General features: G+C 45.4%; 1 protein-coding gene across 1 annotated transcript in view; it reads right to left on the bottom strand.

Moving 5' to 3' along the window:
- LOC138266900 (insulin receptor substrate 1-like) overlaps positions 1 to 21,748 on the bottom strand; it is a 322,036-nt gene that overhangs the window by 196,555 nt on the left and 103,733 nt on the right. The window contains exon 2 of the mRNA XM_069215631.1: positions 10,756 to 13,563. Coding sequence (XP_069071732.1) covers positions 10,756 to 13,563 — 2,808 coding nt within the window. The remainder of the gene's footprint in view (positions 1 to 10,755; positions 13,564 to 21,748) is intronic.

Genomic DNA, 21,748 nt, shown 5'->3' on the forward strand with positions numbered 1-21,748 from the left:
GGTTTCTCGGGGGGGGTATTGTAGACCTAGTAGAAATGGCAAGAGGATGATTCGCCCACATATTCGGGTGGGGGGGGTGCGGGGGGGGGGGGGGGTTCGGCAGTTCCTAGCTTTGAACTATTATTGGCTGCATGCTGCAGCACAGGGTCATTCTACTTTCTCATACATTCAGCAAGGTCAGCTTTGCTGATTCGCCAACTATTTACAAACTGAGTCTGGGGAATCAAGCTAAAGGCTATTTTGGCTTGAATTTGGGACCCAGTCATAAAAAAAATTAAAAAAAATAGGTTCAATACCGTTAAGGCTGCATTCAGGGTGTGGTGTCAGGTTAAATGGCTGCTCAGTATTCTGAAGCAAAATTTATACACACCCATGACTGCTGATGCCATAATCCCACCTGTATTTCAAGACTATGGGGGTCATTCTGACCCTGGTGGTAATTACCGCCATGGCGGAGGTCGGCGGTAGCACCGCCAACAGGCTGGCGGTGCACCGCTGGGCATTCTGACCGCGGCGGTTCAGCCGCGGCCAGAAACGGAAAGTCGGCTTTCCCGCTGCCCTTGAGAATCCTCCATGGCGGCGGAGCGCGCTCCGCCGCCATGGGGATTCTGACACCCCCTACCGCCATCCTGTTCCTGGCGGGTCTCCCGCCAGGAACAGGATGGCGGTAGGGGGTGCCGCGGGGCCCCCGTAAGAGGGCCCCACGAAGAATTTCAGTGTCTGCTTTGCAGACACTGAAATTCGCGACGGGTGCAACTGCACCCGTCGCACCTTCCCACTCCGCCGGCTCCATTCTGAGCCGGCGTCCTCGTGGGAAGGGGGTTTCCCGCTGGGCTAGCGGGCGGACTTTCGGCGGTCGCCCGCCAGCCCAGTGCGAAACCCAGAATGACCGCCGCGGTCTTTTGACCGCGGTACGGTCTTTTGACCGCGGTACGGTCTTCTGGCGGTTCCCGCTTGCTCAGAATCACCCCCTATGTAGCTACCAAATGGGTTCGAAGGGTGTAATAGCCCTAGGGGATTTCTACATTAATGGGCAAATGTGTGCTTTTACAGAATTACAGGAGTGGTTTGATAAAGTTTCTGCAGTTACAGGATTTTTTAATCAGGCATATGGGGGGTTTAAAATCTGTTACCAAGATCCCTCTGGTAAAAGCTATTAAACAGAACGCCAGGATTGGCACCATTTCTGATGTATTGTTGCATGAGTTTCCTAACGATCTGGAGGTACAAAATGCCAAATGGGAGACCTGGCTTGCAATAGAAGGTCCCTATCTAGAAAAGTCTTTGGAGCTGGGAAACAGGGTACTCTTAACTGCAAATTTAAAAAGCCAGCACTTCATGACAATCTTTAACCATTATCACACTCCTGCAAAGGAGGCAAAATGGGGTGGCAGGCTCGGAGGCAATTGTAATAGATGTGGGGCCCTGGAGTCAGATTTTCTTCATATGTTCTTTTCTTGCCCTAAACTGCAGGGGTTTCTGTATGACCTCAGGGTTTTTTTGGGGGCAGTAATAAGAGGAGAAGTATGAAATTTAAAACTGAAGTGGACCAGAGATCAGACTAAAGAATACTATGAAGAAGGCAACAACAAATTTCCACTACCTGTCCCCCTACCACCAACTCTAAGGAAATTGTTAACAGAGCAGGAAGGCAGTGGAGCAGATTTTACCTAAAGCGCTTTCTTGGTTTCAAAATCCACATGAGTGACAGCTAATTTGCATCTTTAATTGCATTACAGAGAGTGATGTTACTCGACATTCGAGATGAAGGACAACATGAGACGAGACAGTAGTAATTCATATTAACACCAATACCTCACCATAACAGTTTCATGGCTTACAAAAGGGGTGGAACAACGCTTACAAGGTCGAAACTTGTTTATCCCATCAACTGATGCGGTCCATAGGAGATTCCCCTCTGGTGAGATGGCTTCCTGAACCCTCTATGCCACCCAAAAGCTGATCAGCACAGACCAGAGCTCTGAATGTAGTCAAATTCATAATTCAAGTAATAGCACTTCTGATTAGGTGTGACATTTATGGTGCGGACAGTGAGAACTCAACTTGACTTCCAAATTTATGAGTCTCACTTATAACGAGTGAGACTTGAGATCGCTGGAGATTTAATTAAAATATAAGAATATGAACCTCATATACCTTCTTTCCCCAGGTACCGTACATTCTGCATTGCTTTTGTAGTGTTTATGGAAATGAAGCCACTGAGAGAGAATGTGGGTGGGGGACCGATTTTGTTTCAAGCGAGGAATCAAGATTATCCACTCCCACCGACAGCTTTTAGTTAATGATGTTCTTAACAGTCAGGCCAGGTTTCAGTATAATAGACACTGCCCTTCTTGTGCCTAGAACGGAATCATTTACTTGGTGTAGTTGTAGTATAGGTGTAGTTTTAGCTTGAAGAATTTTCTGGATTCACATGCTGTGCATTAGTCATCTAGATATTTGGACCGGAATTCTCCAATATACTAGTAATCCTTCCTTTCTTTTCTCTTTTTGTTGTTGTTGATGGGCATCAACTACCTCCACAATTTGGTGCTTGGACCATCCTCTTGTGGTGTCACTCACCCTCCTTGAAAGTCCCTACTTTGACTCAAGCACTGCCCTCTTAGGCTATTATAAAGCCCAGGGGCATATTTATATTCTGTTTGCACCAAATTAGTGTATATTTTTTTACTCCAATTTGGTGCAAAACTAACTCCATATTTATACTCCCATGCAAAAATGGTGTACTGGAGGGAGGAGGGGTCAAAATTGGGGCAAAGCTTGCTTTGCCCCATTTTTTAACGCCTGGGTCAGGGCAGGTGTTAGGAGACCTGTAGGCCTATTTCCATGGTGGAACATCATGTAATAAGCCCACAGGTGTCCTCCCCAGGCCCCATGGTCACACCCACCCACACCAGAGGGACAGCGGAGGATGGGGGACCCCATCCCAAGTAAGTATTTTATTTTTTAAAGTGCCATGGGGGGCCTGAAACGGGCCCCAATACATGGCACAGGTTGCAATGGCCATGCCCACGGGACCCTGGTCCCCTGTGCTGGCCATTAGGGTGGTGGGCATGACTCCTTTTCTAGGACAGGAGTCATGTGGTATGGATGGTTTTGCGTCAGAAAATGACTGTAGGCAGGTTAGTCATTTTTTTTTTTTTTTACTCTAACCTGCCTAATGTCATTTTTTGGTGCAAAACCCCCTTCTTCCATACCTCCAGCCCCACCGACTAACGTCGTTTAAAAAAATTTTTTTTTTACACTAGCCTACCCTTTGCACCATTCCATTAATATGGTGCCCGGTTGGTGCACAGAAATGGTGCAAGCCGGTACTAAACGTATTGGTGCAAAACCGCGTTCGTCCAGTTTTGTCCCAAAAAGTATAAATCAGGGCCCTAGTTTCTGCCAATGCTCAAGTATGCGAGCTATAGAATTCCACCTACCCTGTAACCAAACCTTCTCCAACTGCCCACAAAGTGGGCTACAGAAAGGCAGAAATTTCACCGGGATAGAGCTCTGGAAGGGCTGGTAGTGTCCTCACTAACAACATAGTCCAAGTCAGCCAAGCCAGCCTCTTAAGGGGATTAAGTTGTCAGGAATTCATCTCATTTCCTCACAATCCCTCAGGAAATGGAAATGCCTCCGGGTCCACTTGACACAATAACCCATATCACAGTCAATGTTCACAGATCGGAGTACACAGGGAGGCGTGGGGTCAAACGAAGCAGCAAAGAAATACCTGTAAAAGTGCTAAAAGCCAAAATTGCGTTAATAGGCACAATATTCTTCTCTACTCTGAAAGACTCACATGCGCCAGTATCTCGATATCAATCAAAAGTACCCCTTCCTCTCTCTCTGGGAGGGGACGGGGATGACTGAACGAGAGAGTGTGTGCTTGTCTGTTTTCTGTAACACACCATGGGTAACCGTAATGTTTGCCCCTACGTTCATGCTCTGTTCAACCAAAAGTGACCTTCTTAAGGATGTTTGTCATATATACTTATTACATCAGTGAAAGTTAAATCTGCCTAATGGAATGTTTCGCGAAGAACCGGTGTACTAATTAACGTCAATTTAAGCATTTACTACTCAGTGCAAGGGTCACATTTTATGTTGATACCTTAGACCAGCCTAGCACTGCTGACTTCCTCATCTAAACCATGATATGTCACTTTAGAGAGGTACAAAATGGAGCCTTGTTCACAAGGTCTATTTGAAGAGGTGTATTTTCTAGATGTAACCCCTTCTGGCCTGGTTCTAATTAAGAGGTTTTATAAATCCTGCACACAAACACAGCTTGGCATAAACAAAATACGCATATCTGCAGAGTTTAATATACTATTTGTTGCTGACGGAGATCTGCCTACCATGAGTTCTGTTCTCGCCCTACATTTAACAATGATGAAAATTAACCGCATACTCCACCTTATATACACGTAAAAACACTAAAAGGTGTAAGTTATGATAAAGAGCAAAATATGTAACTCTCACAACAGCCATGCAAACCAGAACTCGCACAACAAATGGATGACTTATCTGTGCAGTGTGTGCTGCACATCATAATTGGCGAATTTCAGGGCTTTTACGATTTGGGTTCACCAAACCATAACAGGGAGGTGGGGAGCGGTGGGGGGTGGGGAAGTATGAAAGAGAGAAAACATATATGTTTTCACTCTCTATAAGGAAAATGTCACTTACCCAGTGTACATCTGTTCGTGGCATTAGTCGCTGCAGATTCACATGCTGTGCACATCCCGCCATCTGGTGTTGGGCTCGGAGTGTTACAAGTTGTTTTTCTTCGAAGAAGTCTTTTCGAGTCACGAGATCGAGGGAATCCTCCCATTTCGACTCCATTGCGCATGGGCGTCGACTCCATTTTAGATTGTTTTCCCCGCAGAGGGTGAGGTAGGAGTTGTGTATGCTAGTAATAGTGCCCATGCAATGGAGTGAATGCGTATGTACATAATGAAGTTTTAAGTAATATATTTACAAATGTACAAATGTTTAAGATCTACTTCTAAACGGCTACAGGCTCCTGGGGAGGCGGGTGGGCGCATCTGAATCTGCAGCGACTAATGCCACGAACAGATGTACACTGGGTAAGTGACATTTTCCGTTCAATGGCATGTGTAGCTGCAGATACACATGCTGTGCATAGACTAATAAGCAGTTATCTCCCCAAAAAGCGGTGGTTCAGCCTGTAGGAGTTGAAGTAGTTTGAAATAATGTTCTTAGTACAGCTTGACCTACTGTTGCCTGTTGTGCAGTTAACACATCTACACAGTAGTGCTTGGTAAATGTATGAGGCGTAGACCATGTTGCTGCCTTACATATTTCGTTCATTGGAATATTTCCTAGAAAGGCCATGGTAGCACCTTTCTTTCTGGTTGAGTGTGCCTTTGGTGTAATAGGCAGTTCTCTTTTAGCTTTAAGATAGCAGGTTTGAAAGCACTTAACTATCAATCTAGCAATGCCTTGTTTTGAAATAGGATTTCCTGTATGAGGTTTTTGAAAGGCGACAAATAGTTGTTTTGTCTTTCGAATTAGTTTTGTTCTGTCAATGTAGTACATTAGTGCTCTTTTGATGTCTACTGTATGTAGTGCTCTTTCAGCTACCGAATCTGGCTGTGGGAAGAACACTGGTAATTCTACCGTTTGATTCAAGTGGAACGGTGAGATTACTTTTGGTAAAAAATTAGGATTGTTCCGTAGAACAACTTTATTTTTGTGTATTTGAATTAATGGTTCTTGAATGGTAAATGCTTGAATCTCACTCACTCTTCTTAGAGATGTGATGGCAATTAAAAATGCAACTTTCCACGTTAAGTATTGCATTTCACAAGAGTGCATGGGCTCAAAAGGTGGACCCATAAGTCGTGTTAAGACAATGTTGAGGTTCCATGAAGGAACTGGTGGTGTTCTTGGTGGTATAATTCTCTTTAGGCCTTCCATAAATACTTTTATGACTGGTATCCTAAATAATGAAGTTGAGTGCGTAATTTGCAGGTAAGCTGAAATTGCCGTAAGATGTATTTTAATAGAAGAGAAAGCTAGTTTAGATTTCTGCAAATGTAGTAAGTATCCTACTATCTCTTTTGCAGATGCGTGTAAAGGTTGAATGTGATTATTATGGCAGTAATAAACAAATATTTTCCACTTATTTGCATAACAGTGTCTAGTGGTAGGTTTTCTAGCCTGTTTTATGACCTCCATACATTCCTGTGTGAGGTCTAAGTGCCCGAATTCTAGGATTTCAGGAGCCAAATTGCTAGATTCAGCGATGCTGAATTTGGATGTCTGATCAGTTGTTTATGTTGTGTTAACAGATCTGGTCTGTTTAGCAGTTTGATATGAGGTACTACTGAAAGGTCTAGTAGTGTTGTGTACCACAGTTGCCTTGCCCATGTTGGTGCTATTAGTATGAGTTTGAGTTTGTTTTGACTCAACTTGTTTACTAGATATGGAAGAAGTGGGAGAGGGGGAAATGCGTATGCAAATATCCCTGACCAGTTCATCCATAGTGCATTGCCCTGAGACTGATGTTGTGGGTACCTGGATGCGAAGTTTTGGCATTTTGAGTTTTCTTTTGTTGCAAATAGATCTATTTGTGGCGTTCCCCACATTTTGAAGTAAGTGTTCAGTATTTGGGGGTGAATTTCCCATTCGTGGATCTGTTGGTGATCCCGAGAGAGATTGTCTGCTAACTGATTCTGAATCCCTGGAATAAATTGTGCTATTAGGCGAATGTGGTTGTGAATCGCCAAATGCCATATTTTTTGTGTTAGGAGACACAACTGTGTCGAGTGTGTTCCTCCTTGTTTGTTTGGGTAATACATTGTTGTCATGTTGTCTGTTTTGACAAGAGTGTATTTGTGGGTTAATATGGGTTGAAATGCTTTCAGAGCTAGAAACACCGCTAACAGTTCTAAGTGGTTTATATGAAACTGTTTTTGCTGAATGTTCCATTGTCCTTGGATGCTGTGCTGATTGAGGTGTGCTCCCCACCCTGTCATGGATGCATCTGTCGTTATTACGCATTGTGGCACCGGGTCTTGAAAAGGCCGCCCTTGGTTTAAATTTATACTGTTCCACCATTGAAGCGAGATGTATGTTTGGCGGTCTATCAACACCAGATTTAGAAGTTGACCCTGTGCTTGTGACCACTGTGATGCTAGGCACTGTTGTAAGGGCCGCATGTGCAACCTTGCGTTTGGGACAATGGCTATGCATGAGGACATCATGCCTAGGAGTTTCATTACTAATTTGACCTGTATCATCTGGTTTGGATACATGGCTTGTATTACATTTTGGAATGTTTGGACTCTTTGTGGACTTGGAGTGGCAATCCCTTTTACTGTGTTGATTGTTGCTCCTAGGTATTGCTGTGTTTGACACGGCAGAAGGTGTGACTTTGAGTAATTGATTGAGAAACCTAGTTTGTGTAGGGTTTCTATGACGTAATTTGTGTGTTGTGAACACTGTTTTTGCGTGTTGGTTTTGATTAACCAATCGTCTAGGTACGGGAACACATGTATTTGCTGCCTTCTGATATGTGCAGCTACTACTGCTAGACATTTTGTAAAAACTCTTGGTGCAGTTGTTATTCCGAATGGCAACACTTTGAATTGGTAATGTATCCCTTGGAATACAAACCTTGGGTACTTTCTGTGTGAAGGATGTATTGGTATATGGAAATATGCATCCTTTAGATCCAGTGTTGTTATGTAGTCTTGTTGTTTGAGCAGTGGGATTACTTCTTGTAATGTAACCATGTGAAAGTGGTCCGATTTGATGTATGTATTTAATATTCTGAGATCTAGTATAGGTCTTAGAGTTTTGTCTTTTTTGGGTATTAGAAAGTACAGTGAGTAAACTCCTGTGTTTAGTTCTTGTTTTGGTACTAATTCTATTGCGTCTTTTTGGAGCAATGCTTGAACTTCTAATCCTAGAAGCTTTATATGTTGTTTCGACATACTGTGTGTTTTCGGTGGGACTGTTGGAGGGAATTCTCGAAATTCTATGCAATAACCATACTGGATAATTGCTAGTACCCAAGTATCTGTTGTTATCTCCTCCCAATGTTTGTAAAATTGGCTTAATCTTCCCCCCACAGGTGTTATGTGATGGGGATGGGTGACATGTGAGTCACTGCTTATTTTGAGTACTTTTGGGGCTTTGGAATTTTCCTCTACCTCTTTGGAATTGTCCCCCTCTATATTGCCCCCGAAAACGTCCCCGCTGATATTGGCTTTGGTAAGTGGGCCTTGTTTGTGATGTTGTGGTTTCTGTAGGTTGTCCTCGAAACCCTCCCCTAAAAGGTGTTTTGCGAAAGGTGCCTCTGCTCTGCGGGGAGTAGAGTGCGCCCATGGCTTTAGCCGTATCAGTGTCCTTCTTGAGTTTCTCAATAGCAGTGTCGACTTCCGGCCCAAACAACTGCTGTTCATTAAATGGCATATTTAACACGGCCTGTTGAATTTCTGGCTTGAAACCTGACGTGCGGAGCCATGCGTGCCTTCTTATTGTTATTGCAGTATTTACTGTCCTTGCAGCCGTATCTGCTGCATCCATTGAAGACCGTATCTGATTATTAGAGATACTTTGTCCTTCTTCCACCACTTGTTGTGCTCTTTTTTGGAACTCCTTGGGTAAGTGTTCTATCAAATGTTGCATCTCATCCCAGTGCGCTCTGTCATATCTTGCCAAAAGCGCTTGTGAATTGGCAATGCGCCATTGGTTTGCTGCTTGTGCTGCAACCCTTTTGCCTGCAGCATCAAATTTGCGACTCTCTTTGTCTGGAGGTGGTGCGTCTCCCGAGGTATGAGAGTTTGCTCTCTTACGAGCTGCCCGACAACTACTGAGTCTGGAGTTAACTGCGTTGTAATATAAACAGGATCTGTTGGCGGTGGCTTGTATTTTTTCTCCACTCTTGGAGTTATGGCTCGGCCTTTAACAGGATCTTGAAAGATTTGTTTTGAATGTTTTAGCATTACTGGGAGCATAGGTAGTCTTTGGTACTGGCTATGAGTGGAGGTTAGAGTGTTAAACAAGAAGTCATCCTCAATTGGTTCTGAATGCAAGGTGACGTTATGGAAAGCAGCTGCCCTTGCGATCACCTGTGTGTAAGATGTACTGTCCTCAGGAGGGGACGGCCTGGTAGGGTACGAGTCTGGGCTGTTGTCCGATACTGGAGCATCGTAAAGGTCCCATGCATCGGGATCATCTTGACTCATGGCAGTATGAGTCGGGGAATGCATCAGTGGAGGAGTTGCTACTGGTGATGTGTGCACTGACGGTGGTGGAGAAGGTGGTGGAGTTGTTTTCTTTGCCACCTTTGCCTGTGGCTCCTTGTCCTTTTCGTGAAAGGCAAGTTTTCTTTTTATCTTAATTGGAGGAAGAGTGGTTATCTTCCCTGTGTCTTGATGAATGTGGAGCCTCCTTTGAGTATAGTCTGGCTCTACAGCTTGAAGTACCTCTCCAAGTATATGTTTTTTCATTTGGGAGGCCAATCCTTGTTCCTCTGTAAAGGAACCTGTTTTCGGCTCCGAGGCTGGATGTTTCGGAAACAAAACTTTTTCGGAGGTCTTTTTAGGCTCCGAAGAAACCTTTGTAATTTTCGGCGTAGTGGTGTCTCGATGCCGAATTTGTTCGGTGCCGCTGTGACGGTGCCGAAATTTCTCAGAGCCGATGTCTCGGGTCCGAGATTGCTGTGTGGCGGTATCTCGACCGGAGTCGGATGACTTCGACACTAGCGTACCCTTTTTCGGTGCCTTGGCTCGGTCACCGCTCGTTTGGGTTAAGCCATGGCCTGTTGGCGGTGGCGTCCCCTGGGCTTTTGTTGACTTCTCGTGAGTCTTATGTTTCGACGTCTTACTCACGGTTTTCGGCGTTTCTTGGGCCTCGAGCTCTTCCGAGTCTGACTCTTGGATAGAGAAAGCTTCCTCTTCTTCCTCGAAACGCTCTTGTTCTGTCGGTGTCGACGCCATCTGCAGTCTTCTGGCTCTTAGGTCTCTTAACGTCTTTCTGGACCGAAACGCTCGACAGGCCTCACAAGTATCTTCCTTGTGCTCTGGGGACAAGCACAAGTTACAGACCAGATGCTGATCCGTATACGAGTACTTATGGCATTTTGGACAGAAGCGGAATGGGGTCCGTTCCATCAGCCTTGAATTCACACATGGCCGGGCCGACCAGGCCCCGACGGGGGATCGAAAAAACCCCGAAGGGCCACCGGAACTCTTCTAAATTCGGTGTCGATCTGTTGTAACTAACCCGATACCGAACGCAAACAATACCAACGTCTTTTCCGAGATTCTAACTAACTTTCCGACCCGAAACACGGAGCGAAAAGGAACACGTCCGAACCCGATGGCGCAAAAAAAACAATCTAAAATGGAGTCGACGCCCATGCGCAATGGAGTCAAAATGGGTGTAGTCCCTCGATCTCGTGACTCGAAAAGACTTCTTCGAAGAAAAACAACTTGTAACACTCCGAGCCCAACACCAGATGGCGGGATGTGCACAGCATGTGTATCTGCAGCTACACATGCCATCGAACATATATATATATATATATACACATACACATACATACACACACACAGTGGGGGGGAGGGGTAGGGAAGAGGCAGAGATAGGAGAAATATATTTTTCAGTTTTTATCAAGTATCCATACAGCCAAGATGGCTGAATAGACTGCACAATAAGGATGAAAAAACGAACATTGACAACATCTGTTCACAATTAGCACCTCACCTGTTCCGTCCTTTGACGTCTTGTGGCTTCGTAGTTCCTCAGATTTGTGAAAGTCAATGCTGGCATAAGTGTTCAGACTGGCAATGCTGCTGCCAGTGCTGCCAGCTACGCCTGAACCACTAGCAGCGTACTGGGGAAAAGGTTTTGGCTGCATGGACATCCCTTCCTGGCCACCGTCCTTGGCCAAGTCCAAATCTATGTAGTTCAGACCACTTTCAAATCCTCCTGATGGGTGTCGTGGGAGACTACCTGGCTGGTCGTCTGGCACAGCTGCCATGGCACCATTGGCAGTTGTGGGGTTGGCAGCAGTACCAGCACCCACCTCCCCTTTGGTCCAGACGTTCTCAAAAGAAGCAGAGCTATGGCGTTTGGCATGGTCAGAGAATGGCACAGAGAGGGAGGCAACAGTGGTGGGCACAGAGAGGAATGTCTCGGAGCAGTGGCGGCGTCGCCCCTGTGGGTCCATGCGGATGAGTTTGGCACCCTGGTTGGGGTTGGGGCTGAGCTTCTGGACAGAGAATGTGCCAATGTCAGTAATGTGCTCCATTGGGTCGCTCTGCCGTAGAGTGGTCTCCTGCCCCACAGGTGAGGATGACTTGGGGGTCTCTGCACCTGTACTGAAGGCCATTTCGGTATAGTCACTGAAAGTTGGTGAGTCAATCAATGTAGGACATGCTGCAGCCCCTTTCACATTCAAGCACTCCTCTGGTGTAATCCCACATGGTTTCCTCTTGGGCTCACTGGCCCCCAGTGGTCTGGCAGGGCGGTGGGAAAAGCCATCAGGCGGGTCCAGTTCCATATTCATGTACTCCGAAGGCAACGGAATGGTGGGCAAGTTATGAAACACCCCCATGCAAGAAGTTGGCCTGGGGAGTGGCCGAGCAGACCCGGTTCGGAATTCAATACTCACATACTCCCCAGGGCTCTTTGGTGCTGGTGGAAGAGGAGGGTTCTCACGCACCTTGGGGAGAGTGTTGGCTTTTGAGATATCAATGAAAAGATTGACATTTGGTCGTCCCTTAACCCGCTTCAGTGGGGTAGCATTCTCAATCTTTGGTGGGCCGAATGACAGCAGAACATGTTCTGGGTCTTCCAGACTGTCACTGCTGGTAGAAGAGGAGCAGGAGTAGCGGGTCGGGAAGCCCACAGAGTTGGTGAATGGGTGGACGGTGGCGCCTGCAGCATGCTTGTAGGAGCGTGGCAGGGAATAGTAAGAGTAGATCATCTTGGGGGCATCGTCACCCAGGTGAGGACTGGTGTCAGGCGGCGTGCTAGATGCGGAGCAGCTCAAGGGGGACATGTTCATGTATTCACTGACTGACATTTTGCTGTCATTGCTGTCCACAGAAAACTTCTCGCCATGCATCCAGCTCTGGCGGTACGCAGAGTTGTCCGGGGAGCAGCTTCCATTAGGGGACATAACCATATATCCACCGATCTCTGTATGGGCTATCTGCTGAGGTGGTGAAACGCTGTTGGGTGTCATTGGCATATAGTCGTCGCTCTTGCTCTGGCTTCCTTGATGTCCTCCAGGCAACATGGCCATGTAACCATTGTCCGCAATACCCATGCCAGCCTTCCTGTTCTCCCTCAAGGACTCACTGTGGCTGGGATCATGGCCGTTCAGGCATGAGGATGAATGTGCTCTGGAAGCAGCAGTGACTGATTCTCGGCTTGCTGTGCGAGTCATCATGGTATAGTCCTCACCTTCCTTTTTCCTTGGTGCCTTTGGTGTCACCCTGCCCAGGGACATTGGGGGTAAAGAGGCTCTCTTGTTCAAACTCCGGTCTGGCTCGCAGTCCTTATTAGAACTCCACTTGGGTGCTTTCCTCTGAATATGCCCCTCCTGAGATTGCAGGCCCTGCTTTCCCATGCTTATGTAGTTTAGATTACTGTCCTCTAGGGAGGGGGGCAGGAAATTCAGTGGGTCATAAGAGGTCCTCAAGTCTCCTGGGCTGGAGCTGCACTCATCAGAGGAGACAAACCCATAGTCACCGGGTGATTCAGAAATGGAATTGACCAAAGTATGTGTGTAAACACATTCTGAACCATGGCCGCTTGTGCTGCTTGATGACAGGCTGACCGGGCTAGGCAGAGAGGTTGGGCGAACTGAAGGCACTGGGGTGGGCTTAGTGTGACTTACAGGGGGGTTACTTTGCTTGTTCACACCAGAGTTCTTCTGCGACTTCACCCGCATGGTTGGTGTGGTGCTGACAGGACTGCCATCTTCTGAAGTTGGTCTAGAGGCTGAACCATTCCCATCACTGGCAGTGCGGACCCTCTGGAAGTTGTGTTTCATTGCTGGTGAAGTGCTTGCTGTCACGTCTGCTCGGGACCGCCGTGAAAACCCCACCTGGCTTGGCGGTGGGTTAGGGTGGTGGCGCCTGGTAGGGACAGAGATTGGGTTGGATGGGAGAGACTGGCTTTTGCTCCTTAGCCTGAAAGCCTCACTCATAGCCTTCATAGCTTCTAAGATGGTTTCATGCATGTTCTGTGCTACCACAGAGTCCTCCACCTGCATCCAGAACTCTCCAGCACCAGTCACTGCAGACCGACCAACCTCAATGAAGAAGTAATTCTCAGAGTGACCACACCGACGCACGTTCATAAGTTGAAGGACAACAGCAGCCGCGTCTGAGCTAAGTTTCACAAAGTTGATGGTCTTCTCAGTCAGACAAAGCCGGTAGATCCCTACAAGGTTCTTGGCTTGACCTAGACCCTTTGGGCGGAGACTGACTTGCCAAACTTCTTTAAAGGCTGGCCCTGGGGGGGCAATATCATCATCCCCTTTCTCTGAGTGAGCTTTTCCTTAAGAAAGAGAAAAAATGAGGCAATGTTAGAATGCTCATTTTCAACAAATTCCTCTTATTTAACAGAAGGTAACAGGTAATCATCTTCAAATAAGTTGTACAACTGATTGAAATACAGCAGCCTTAATCAATTACTTTTCACGTTATATTACATATGGCAATAACAGTGGTCCTTGTCAATGATTTTGGGCCAGATTTAGATATTGTTGGATGAGTTACTCTGTCACAATGGTGATTGATTTCCCATCCGCAGAAGTCTAAATATCATAGGATATAACGGGATTTAGATTTCGGCATATAGGATATGCATCACCGTTGTGACAGATTAACTCGTGCACCAGTATTTAATCAGACCCTTAGTGTTATAAAAGCAATTACGATAGAGTGGTCTTCGATGCTTATTTTGTACTAAACCATATATGGCAGGTCATCATCAACAATGTGATGTTTAGTAACAGGATCATTGTCAATGATTCGAGGTTGTCTAACAGAGGTCAATAGACTAGTCAATGACTTCACACGTTGTTGAACATTAATGATTTCATGTTATATAATATTATTAAAGATGTCACATAATCTTACAGATGGCATTAGGATGGTCATCACCAATGATTGACTGATACATAACAGATGGCAATAGAGCGGGCATCCTAAATATTTCCTGTTACATAATCATTGGCAATAGAGTGGTCATCTTCAGGTACTTAACGTTATAAAACAGATGTCCGTTTATCATCAGTAGCTTCATGTTCTTACAAAATAAAGAGATATTCGTCAATGACTTGATGTGACGAATAGTAGTAGAGTGAGCACCGTCAATGATGTACTATATATAACAGATACCAAGTTATCTTCAAGAACTTTGTGCTGTAACACAATAGAGTGGCTATCGTCACAGATTTCATATTATAAAAGAAGCAGCAGGACATTGGTAAGGACTTCATGTGGAAGAACGTCAATGATTTGAAATGATATATAGCAGATACTTCATCAATACATGTTCAGTCCTTAAAGAAGGCAATCGCATTCTCATGATGGATGACCACTAAATATGTATGTATTTTATTTGCCAGGATATCATGCCTTTGGACTCCAATACGGAGTTTGTTGGATGTTATAAAGACGTCATTGTGAAAGCAGGAGTATTCTATGTGACTAACAGCGAGTTGTATTCTGGGGTGTTGGCCTAACCTCAAGCTGTCAACAAGAAAAGCCTTGGCTAAGCCAGAGTCGCCATGCACCATCTATAGACAGCATATGACCATACTCATTGACACACTTATGTGACATTCTTCAATGAGTTACGTCATATGATAGATGGCACAAGAGAGTGGTTGTATAGATATGAATTCTTCAGATTTTGCACTCCCCAAGCTTGTGAATACCTAGTTAGACCATTGAAAAGATGCAGAGATGTGACACATAACAAGAAAAAAGGGAAAGAGATTTGGGGCCATATGTACGAACACTTTTTCCCATAGACACAGAATGGGTAAAAACCTTTGCTACATCTGGCCCTTGGTGAGTCGCAGACCCAGTACAGTATTATGCATTTATAAAGTGATTTCCAACTACTAGTGTCTCACTGAAGCACTGTGGAGGCCATGTCCATTTTGTTCTAAGCTGGAGCTTGAGTGTATGGAGGATAGAGTGCATCGTAATAGTGTTGCTTCATGGGAAGCATTGGGTATTATGCACCAGAACAAGAAGCAGATCTTTCAAAATACATACCTAAATAACAGCCCACTAGGGAGGCCCTAAACCCGGAAAGCCTACAATGGCTGGCCGACAGTAGGTCAAAAAGGGCAGTTGGAAGCATCAAGCTTAACCTGCTGAAGAAAAGGGTCAGTGATCAAAGTTCATGTTACTAGGATCACAAAATGGTCCAGAGCTCTCAAGGCAGCAGCCTGAAGGAGTCTGCAGGAACCAGATTTATTAGTAGTGCACAAAACAGACACCCTTGTGAAGCTACTTGTGGAAAAAGACACTGATGTGGAAAGCGACCAAGAAAGGAGCTCCTGCTTTGCAGAGTGCACAGGGGGACGTCCTCTTTTGATGTCAGGAAGGCAAGCCATCATATCCAGGCAGCCCATACACTGCAGGTCTTCCACAATATAATTTGACCCTCTAACAAGGTTAGTCTGACTCTAACTGATGCCCATTAAGGATCTTTTAAACAATGGTCTCTAACAGCTTTTTATTGCCTGGTCAACAGAATGATGCAAAGTGATTAAGGTCATTGTGGCAATGCCAGGGGGAGGGATCTTCTGGTGTATCATGTGTGACTGTCATGGCTGGCAATCTCTAGATCAGGCACAAGGAGGATGGCAAGTGCGTAGTTATTCGTTCTAAAAGACTCTATGTTCCAGACTGTCTATGTCTGTACTGGCGGAAGAGGGGCTTTGAGCAAAGTGGCATCTGTTTGATAGTAGCAAGTAGGGAATAAACTCAATAGACACAGACAGAAGCAAGGGGTTGAGGAGGGTACGGGGAACTGTCTTGACGGGAAGTGATCAAATTTGAGGAGATGCGGGAGAGGAATCAATGGGCATTGATAAAGGTTGAGAAGATACAGTAATAAAATCGCTGGGCACTGATAAAGGCTGAGGATTCACATTAATGAAGTAAATGGGCTTTCTTAAGACCTGCAGGTTCAGGATCGGAATTGATGGGCATTGATGAATGGTGAGGAGGGATGGGGGCAAAGCTGATGAGAATTGATAAAAGATGGGGACAGGGAGGCAGAACTGATGGGCATTGATAACATTTGAAGAGACATGGAAGAAGAATTGATGGGCACTGATATAAGCTGAAGAGGCATGGGGACAGAATCAATTAGAATTGATAAAAATTGAGGGAGATGGGAATTGGTAGGCCAAAACCTTTAGAGGGTGTTGAAAAAAGATGACTGTGTGAGAACCGAAACGATGAGTGTTGATAATTCAAAGGGATGTTGGAGATCTTGATGGGCATTGATAAAAGATTAGGGGGAGTGCACACACATTTCCGCTAGTGTTGACTAATCTTACAGAGGCAAGGGATCAAAGTTCACTGGAGTTGAGGGAGCATACGCATGGATTTGCTAGGCGTTTAAGATGATGAGTGAAGGGGACTTTTACTCCTGGTGGTGAAGGAAGACTCCCAAGGCATTGTCTTCATTATGACTGGAGGGCTTTACTCTGAGCCTGGTGTATTCCGGGTAAATAAACAAGGTTTTGACTTCTTATTTTTTTTTAATTTAGACATTTCCTCAGCTTAAATCTCTCCCCATACAAATGCCATTAAAATGACTGTAAATTGCATTTCTGTCATTTCCACTTTACGTACGCAAACTATATGTCTCCTGACCACATCATGTAATGTGAGGGTCGCGCTACATAAATACCAAAAGATACATATCCTAAAAACGTACACAACCAAAGAAACCGTTACAAACCCTTCGCATACACAGAATTTTAGCAGAACCCAAAGCAGTATACCATCTATATTTACACGGCAAACCCTTATACAACAAATGTCTGAACATTACCAACAAGCTATTAGCATCCAAAGTCTGAACATATTCGATGCCTTACACAGATTGTCACAAGGAACTGCTTGTCCTCGATACTTCTTTAATTATTCCTTCTCTAATATTTATCCTACAGATAGTAGTACACTCTCACCTGAATCTCCCTTTCATGAAGAGAAGGGGCTGTATTGTCTGAAGCAAAAGCGATGAAGGATTTTTGGTTGAAGACAGATTGAAGCAACTTGTACTTTGTTGCTTTTGTTGAAAGTAGGTGTGAGTCGGCTATCAAACGTATTTCAAAATGGACGTAGGAGACAACAAGCATTGTGTGTAGATTTTGAGACTTCTCTGAATACGTTTTTCATTCACCGCTGATCTAAAGGTTCTCTCTCAGCGTATTTTGTAAAGTAAAAATCGGTGAATTCTGAAGAAACATGCCCTTGGCACACACAGAGCACATAGCAGTGATCGAACCATCTCTTAAACATGTCACCCATCCTTTAAAAAAACAGGCAGGACCAAAAAATTATGGAAGAAGTTGTCCAACCTTTTGCGCTACCTCTGCATGAACTATTGCTCAGTTTAGGTGGGTTCCCAGAAGTTTAAGGAAACCCATTTGTGAGCAGCAGCTTTCTTTGGACCTTCACATGTTTGTGGCTCACAGCAAACCAGCCCAAATACACCCTGGTGTCCAATAAGAGGTACTGTGTGTGATGCCAATTGTGGGTGCAAGTTGGGACAAATAAGAGATTTACCTTCACAAACATGCTTTCTGGTTCAGACTATCTAGCTGCAGGTTCATCAACTTTTGAATAGATACCAAAGCAATAGCTATTTGGAGGAGGGTCTGTGGATGAGCTCAAACTAGGAGTACTGCAGGACTGAGCAGACAAAAAGTCCCTCTCAGCGAATCTGACTGTTAAGGCGATAAAGCTTTGTGAACGTATGGAGGGATGCCCATGTAGCAGGCTAGCAAATGTCTAGGACAAGGACGCTGTGTGCCAGTGCAGTGATAGCAAATTTGACTCTTCTAGAATGAGCATGCAGCCCTCTGGAGATTGCTTTTTGGCCAGTGCGTAGCAGATCTTAATGCATGGTTCAAATGGAGATGGTTGCCTTCCCTTTTTTTGCCACAGAGAACCCACACAAAGAGCTGATCATCCACCCGGTGGTTTTTGGTTCGATCTGTGTATAAGGTCAGCGCTCTCTTGGGGTCCAAGTGATGAAGTCTCTTCTCCTACTAAGAGGGGTAAGGAGGAGCATACAACGTCTGCATAGTGATGATTTGACCAATGTGGAACAGTGTCACAACTTTCGGCAGGAAGGATGCCCATGTCAACAGAGCCAGTTTGTCTGGAAAGAAGCTAGTGCATGGCAGATTGATACACAGATCCGGAAGCTCACTCACATGCCATGACTGGATGATGGCAATGAAGACCACAGTCTTGATAGTAAGGAGCCCTAAAGGACAGCTGTGAAGCAACTCAAACAGAGTACACATCAGATAAGGTCCTAGTCAGGCATGACAAAAGGAGAAGGGGGAATGTTTTGCAGTCCTTTCAAATACCACATCACAACAGGGGCAATCTGGCAACCTAAAAAGGCTTGAAAGAGCCAAAAGCAAACCCTTAACTGTGCCCAAAGCAAAGCTTTGCTGAGCAAGTGACACAACAAATACCAGAACATTGAAAAACTTGGCTTGTCGGGAGTCACTCTGGCATGAACTGCACCTAGCCACAAATTTGTCTCAACAACAGAAATTTAGAATTTTTGTTGAGGGATGCCTTGCTGCCAAGATGACATCAACTACTTTTGGAGAAAGGTCGAAGGTGTTCAGCCATTGCTGCTCAATCTCCATGCATGAAGGTAGAGATTGCGAGGGGCCGGGTGCAGAACTCTGCCCTGTTGCTGTGATAGCAGTTCCTCCAGGAGGGGCAGCCTGATTGGAGAACACATGCTGAAGCCCAGGAGTTCTGGATATCATAATCTGTGCTCTATCTGGAGCCACTAAAATGACTTGGGCCCACCCACTATGTCCAGATTTTCTTGAGAACTCAGGGCAGGCATGGTATCGTCAGAAAGGTATACAGAAGTCCCATTCAAGGTGGAGCAAGAGATGCTTTGGAAATTCCGATGTGCAGAACACTGCATGTCCTCAGTGGTGGTGAACAGATCGAGCCAATGTTCTGCCCGTTCGCAGAAAAGAACCTTGCAACACCTCCGCGAGAAGCTGCCATTTTTGTCCACTATGCATCTTTAGCTGAGCACTTATGCCAGGCATTCCATAATCCCGCCAGGTGCTTCACCACCAGGAAGATTCTTTGATGGTACAGCTATTTCCAGAAGCGCAAGGCCACCTGGGACAGTCTGTGACCCCACCTGCTCTGTTTTTTTGCCATACCAGATGGCGGTGGTGTTGCCTGTTAGCACCTGGACTGACCTTCTCTTGATGGATGCCAGGAAGGCTTTCAAAGCCAAGCAAATAGCCTTCAGCTCCAGAAAGCTGTTGTTGAGACAGGTCTCACCCAGAGATCAGAGGCTTCTGATCTCACCCTCTTCCAAATGGCCGCCCCACCCAAAAGTGATGCCTGACACCACTGTCAGCCATGGATGGGGAAGGGTGAGGGGTCTACTACTGACTCAATTGTGATCAGTAACCACCACTGCAAATCATTTGCAGTCTCCTCCTAAATCTGAATGTGATTAGGGAGGTCCTCTTGATGTGGGGCCCACTGGGACTTCAGATCACACTGCAGAGATCACATATGCCACCTGATGTGCTGGATCAGTAGGATGCAGTAGGCCATCAGTCCCAGCAGCCTCAGAGCCGACATCACTGAAATCCTTTGCCAAGTCTCAAAGATCCAAATCATAGCCTGACTATCCTGGATTCTCTTTCCCAGGGAAAGGCACAAAACCAAACCATATCTAGAACTCAGAAACTCAGGGTGTGATTAAACTAGCCGCAGAATCAAAATTATGAAGGTGGGCGCTGACCCGCACACGTTAAAGGGAATCAGAGTGGCACAAGGAAGCAGAACCTCGCCTCAACTTTGTGTTCGTTTTTTTTACACTCACCTGAGGATTTGGAGCGCAATGAAGAGCGACCTCTTGAGCAGCTCTGATGACCCCGGGAATGGGACTGAGAGCAAATTTTGGACGTGAAGCAGGACTTGGAATGGTCCTGTGGAGGAGTCTTCTTATGCTTGGCGATAGGCCCTACACGTCCTATCCTATTTGCTTTGAAATGAGAACATTCACTTCAGAGAGCTGCAAAATGGTACCCACCTCATTCGATGACTTCCACCCACTCATGGCACATTAAAAAAAAACCCTCACAGACGCAAGACACAAACAATGAGTGCTTGAAACTCTTCAACACACACACAGTGAACATGTGGAACTCCTCCACCCAGACTCAGCATATAAAATATCTGATACAACTCTCTTAGAACTGTAGAATACACCTAAAACCCTCATACCCCCATAATGTACAAACCCAAAACCCCCATACATCCGGTTTGCGCAAATGCACCATAAAAAAGAAAATCCCACATACTGAACAATTATGAAAACTCCTACAGGACTGTGAAGTCCACTCAAAGCCCTCTTACATGCATTCTCAACACACCAGAGCACAACCAAACCCTCCTACATCCACAATGAGCACACTCAAACCTTCAAACACCAATGCGGAGCACCTACAGACCTCTCATGCACACACACACAATACAAACCTTGTACAACCATGCTATGAACACATGAAATACACTCATACAACGTCTTAGGACTTCACGCACACCTAAAACACTCACACACCCACGATGAGCACATTCAAACCCTCATTCACTCACGGCTAGCACATTCAATTCTTCCCACATCCAAGCCAAGAGCATTTAAACCTTTACGCACCAAGACAAAACTTGTGCAAATACACTGTGTAAAAAGCAAAACTCGTCCAACCACACTATGAGCACATGAAATACTCTTAAACACCCAATCTCGGGACTGCACGGCACACCCAGAACCCTCACACACCCAGTCTCAGCACATCAAAAATCCGTACATACAACAAACTCTCATAGAAACACACTGTGCACACGAAAGACCATCATACACCACAAGGAATGACCTAGAACCCGCATACATCTTTAAAAAAGATATCCTGTCATCTTGGATGTAGAGGACGAATAATCCGAACTAAGTCAGCGTCAACAACTCCCATTCCTTCACTTTATGTTATTAGCATATGTATTTTAATAGGCCCAGCTGTGTTCAAAGGAAACATGTAGACGGTTTCTGAAAAGCAGAACATGTTTTTATTTTATCATATTTACAGCAAAGGTGTGCGGTTTTTGTTTGGTTACAGAGTCTACAGCAGCACCTTAGTCAAAGAAAAAAAAGAAGACAAGAGCCCCATTCAGGGCCCCTAGTGGTCCATGCCAGGCCTGTGAGGGGAGCCAATATGCGAACTCAGCGGCCACGGTAGCCACATAAACTGCTGGCAGAGGAAACCAAACTGCGCTCCAGCTGAAAATCGCCAAGAATACAGAAGAGGAAAGACAACACTGCTTTTCAGAAATTCCTTTTCAGGCTATTTTTTGCCCATTTCAAGCTAAGCCCACGAGTAGTCTGAGTCTTCCAGAACTTTGGGGGGGGGGGGCCCTCCGGG

Source organism: Pleurodeles waltl, chromosome 12, assembly GCF_031143425.1.
Source record: "Pleurodeles waltl isolate 20211129_DDA chromosome 12, aPleWal1.hap1.20221129, whole genome shotgun sequence".
Lineage (NCBI taxonomy): Eukaryota > Metazoa > Chordata > Amphibia > Caudata > Salamandridae > Pleurodeles > Pleurodeles waltl.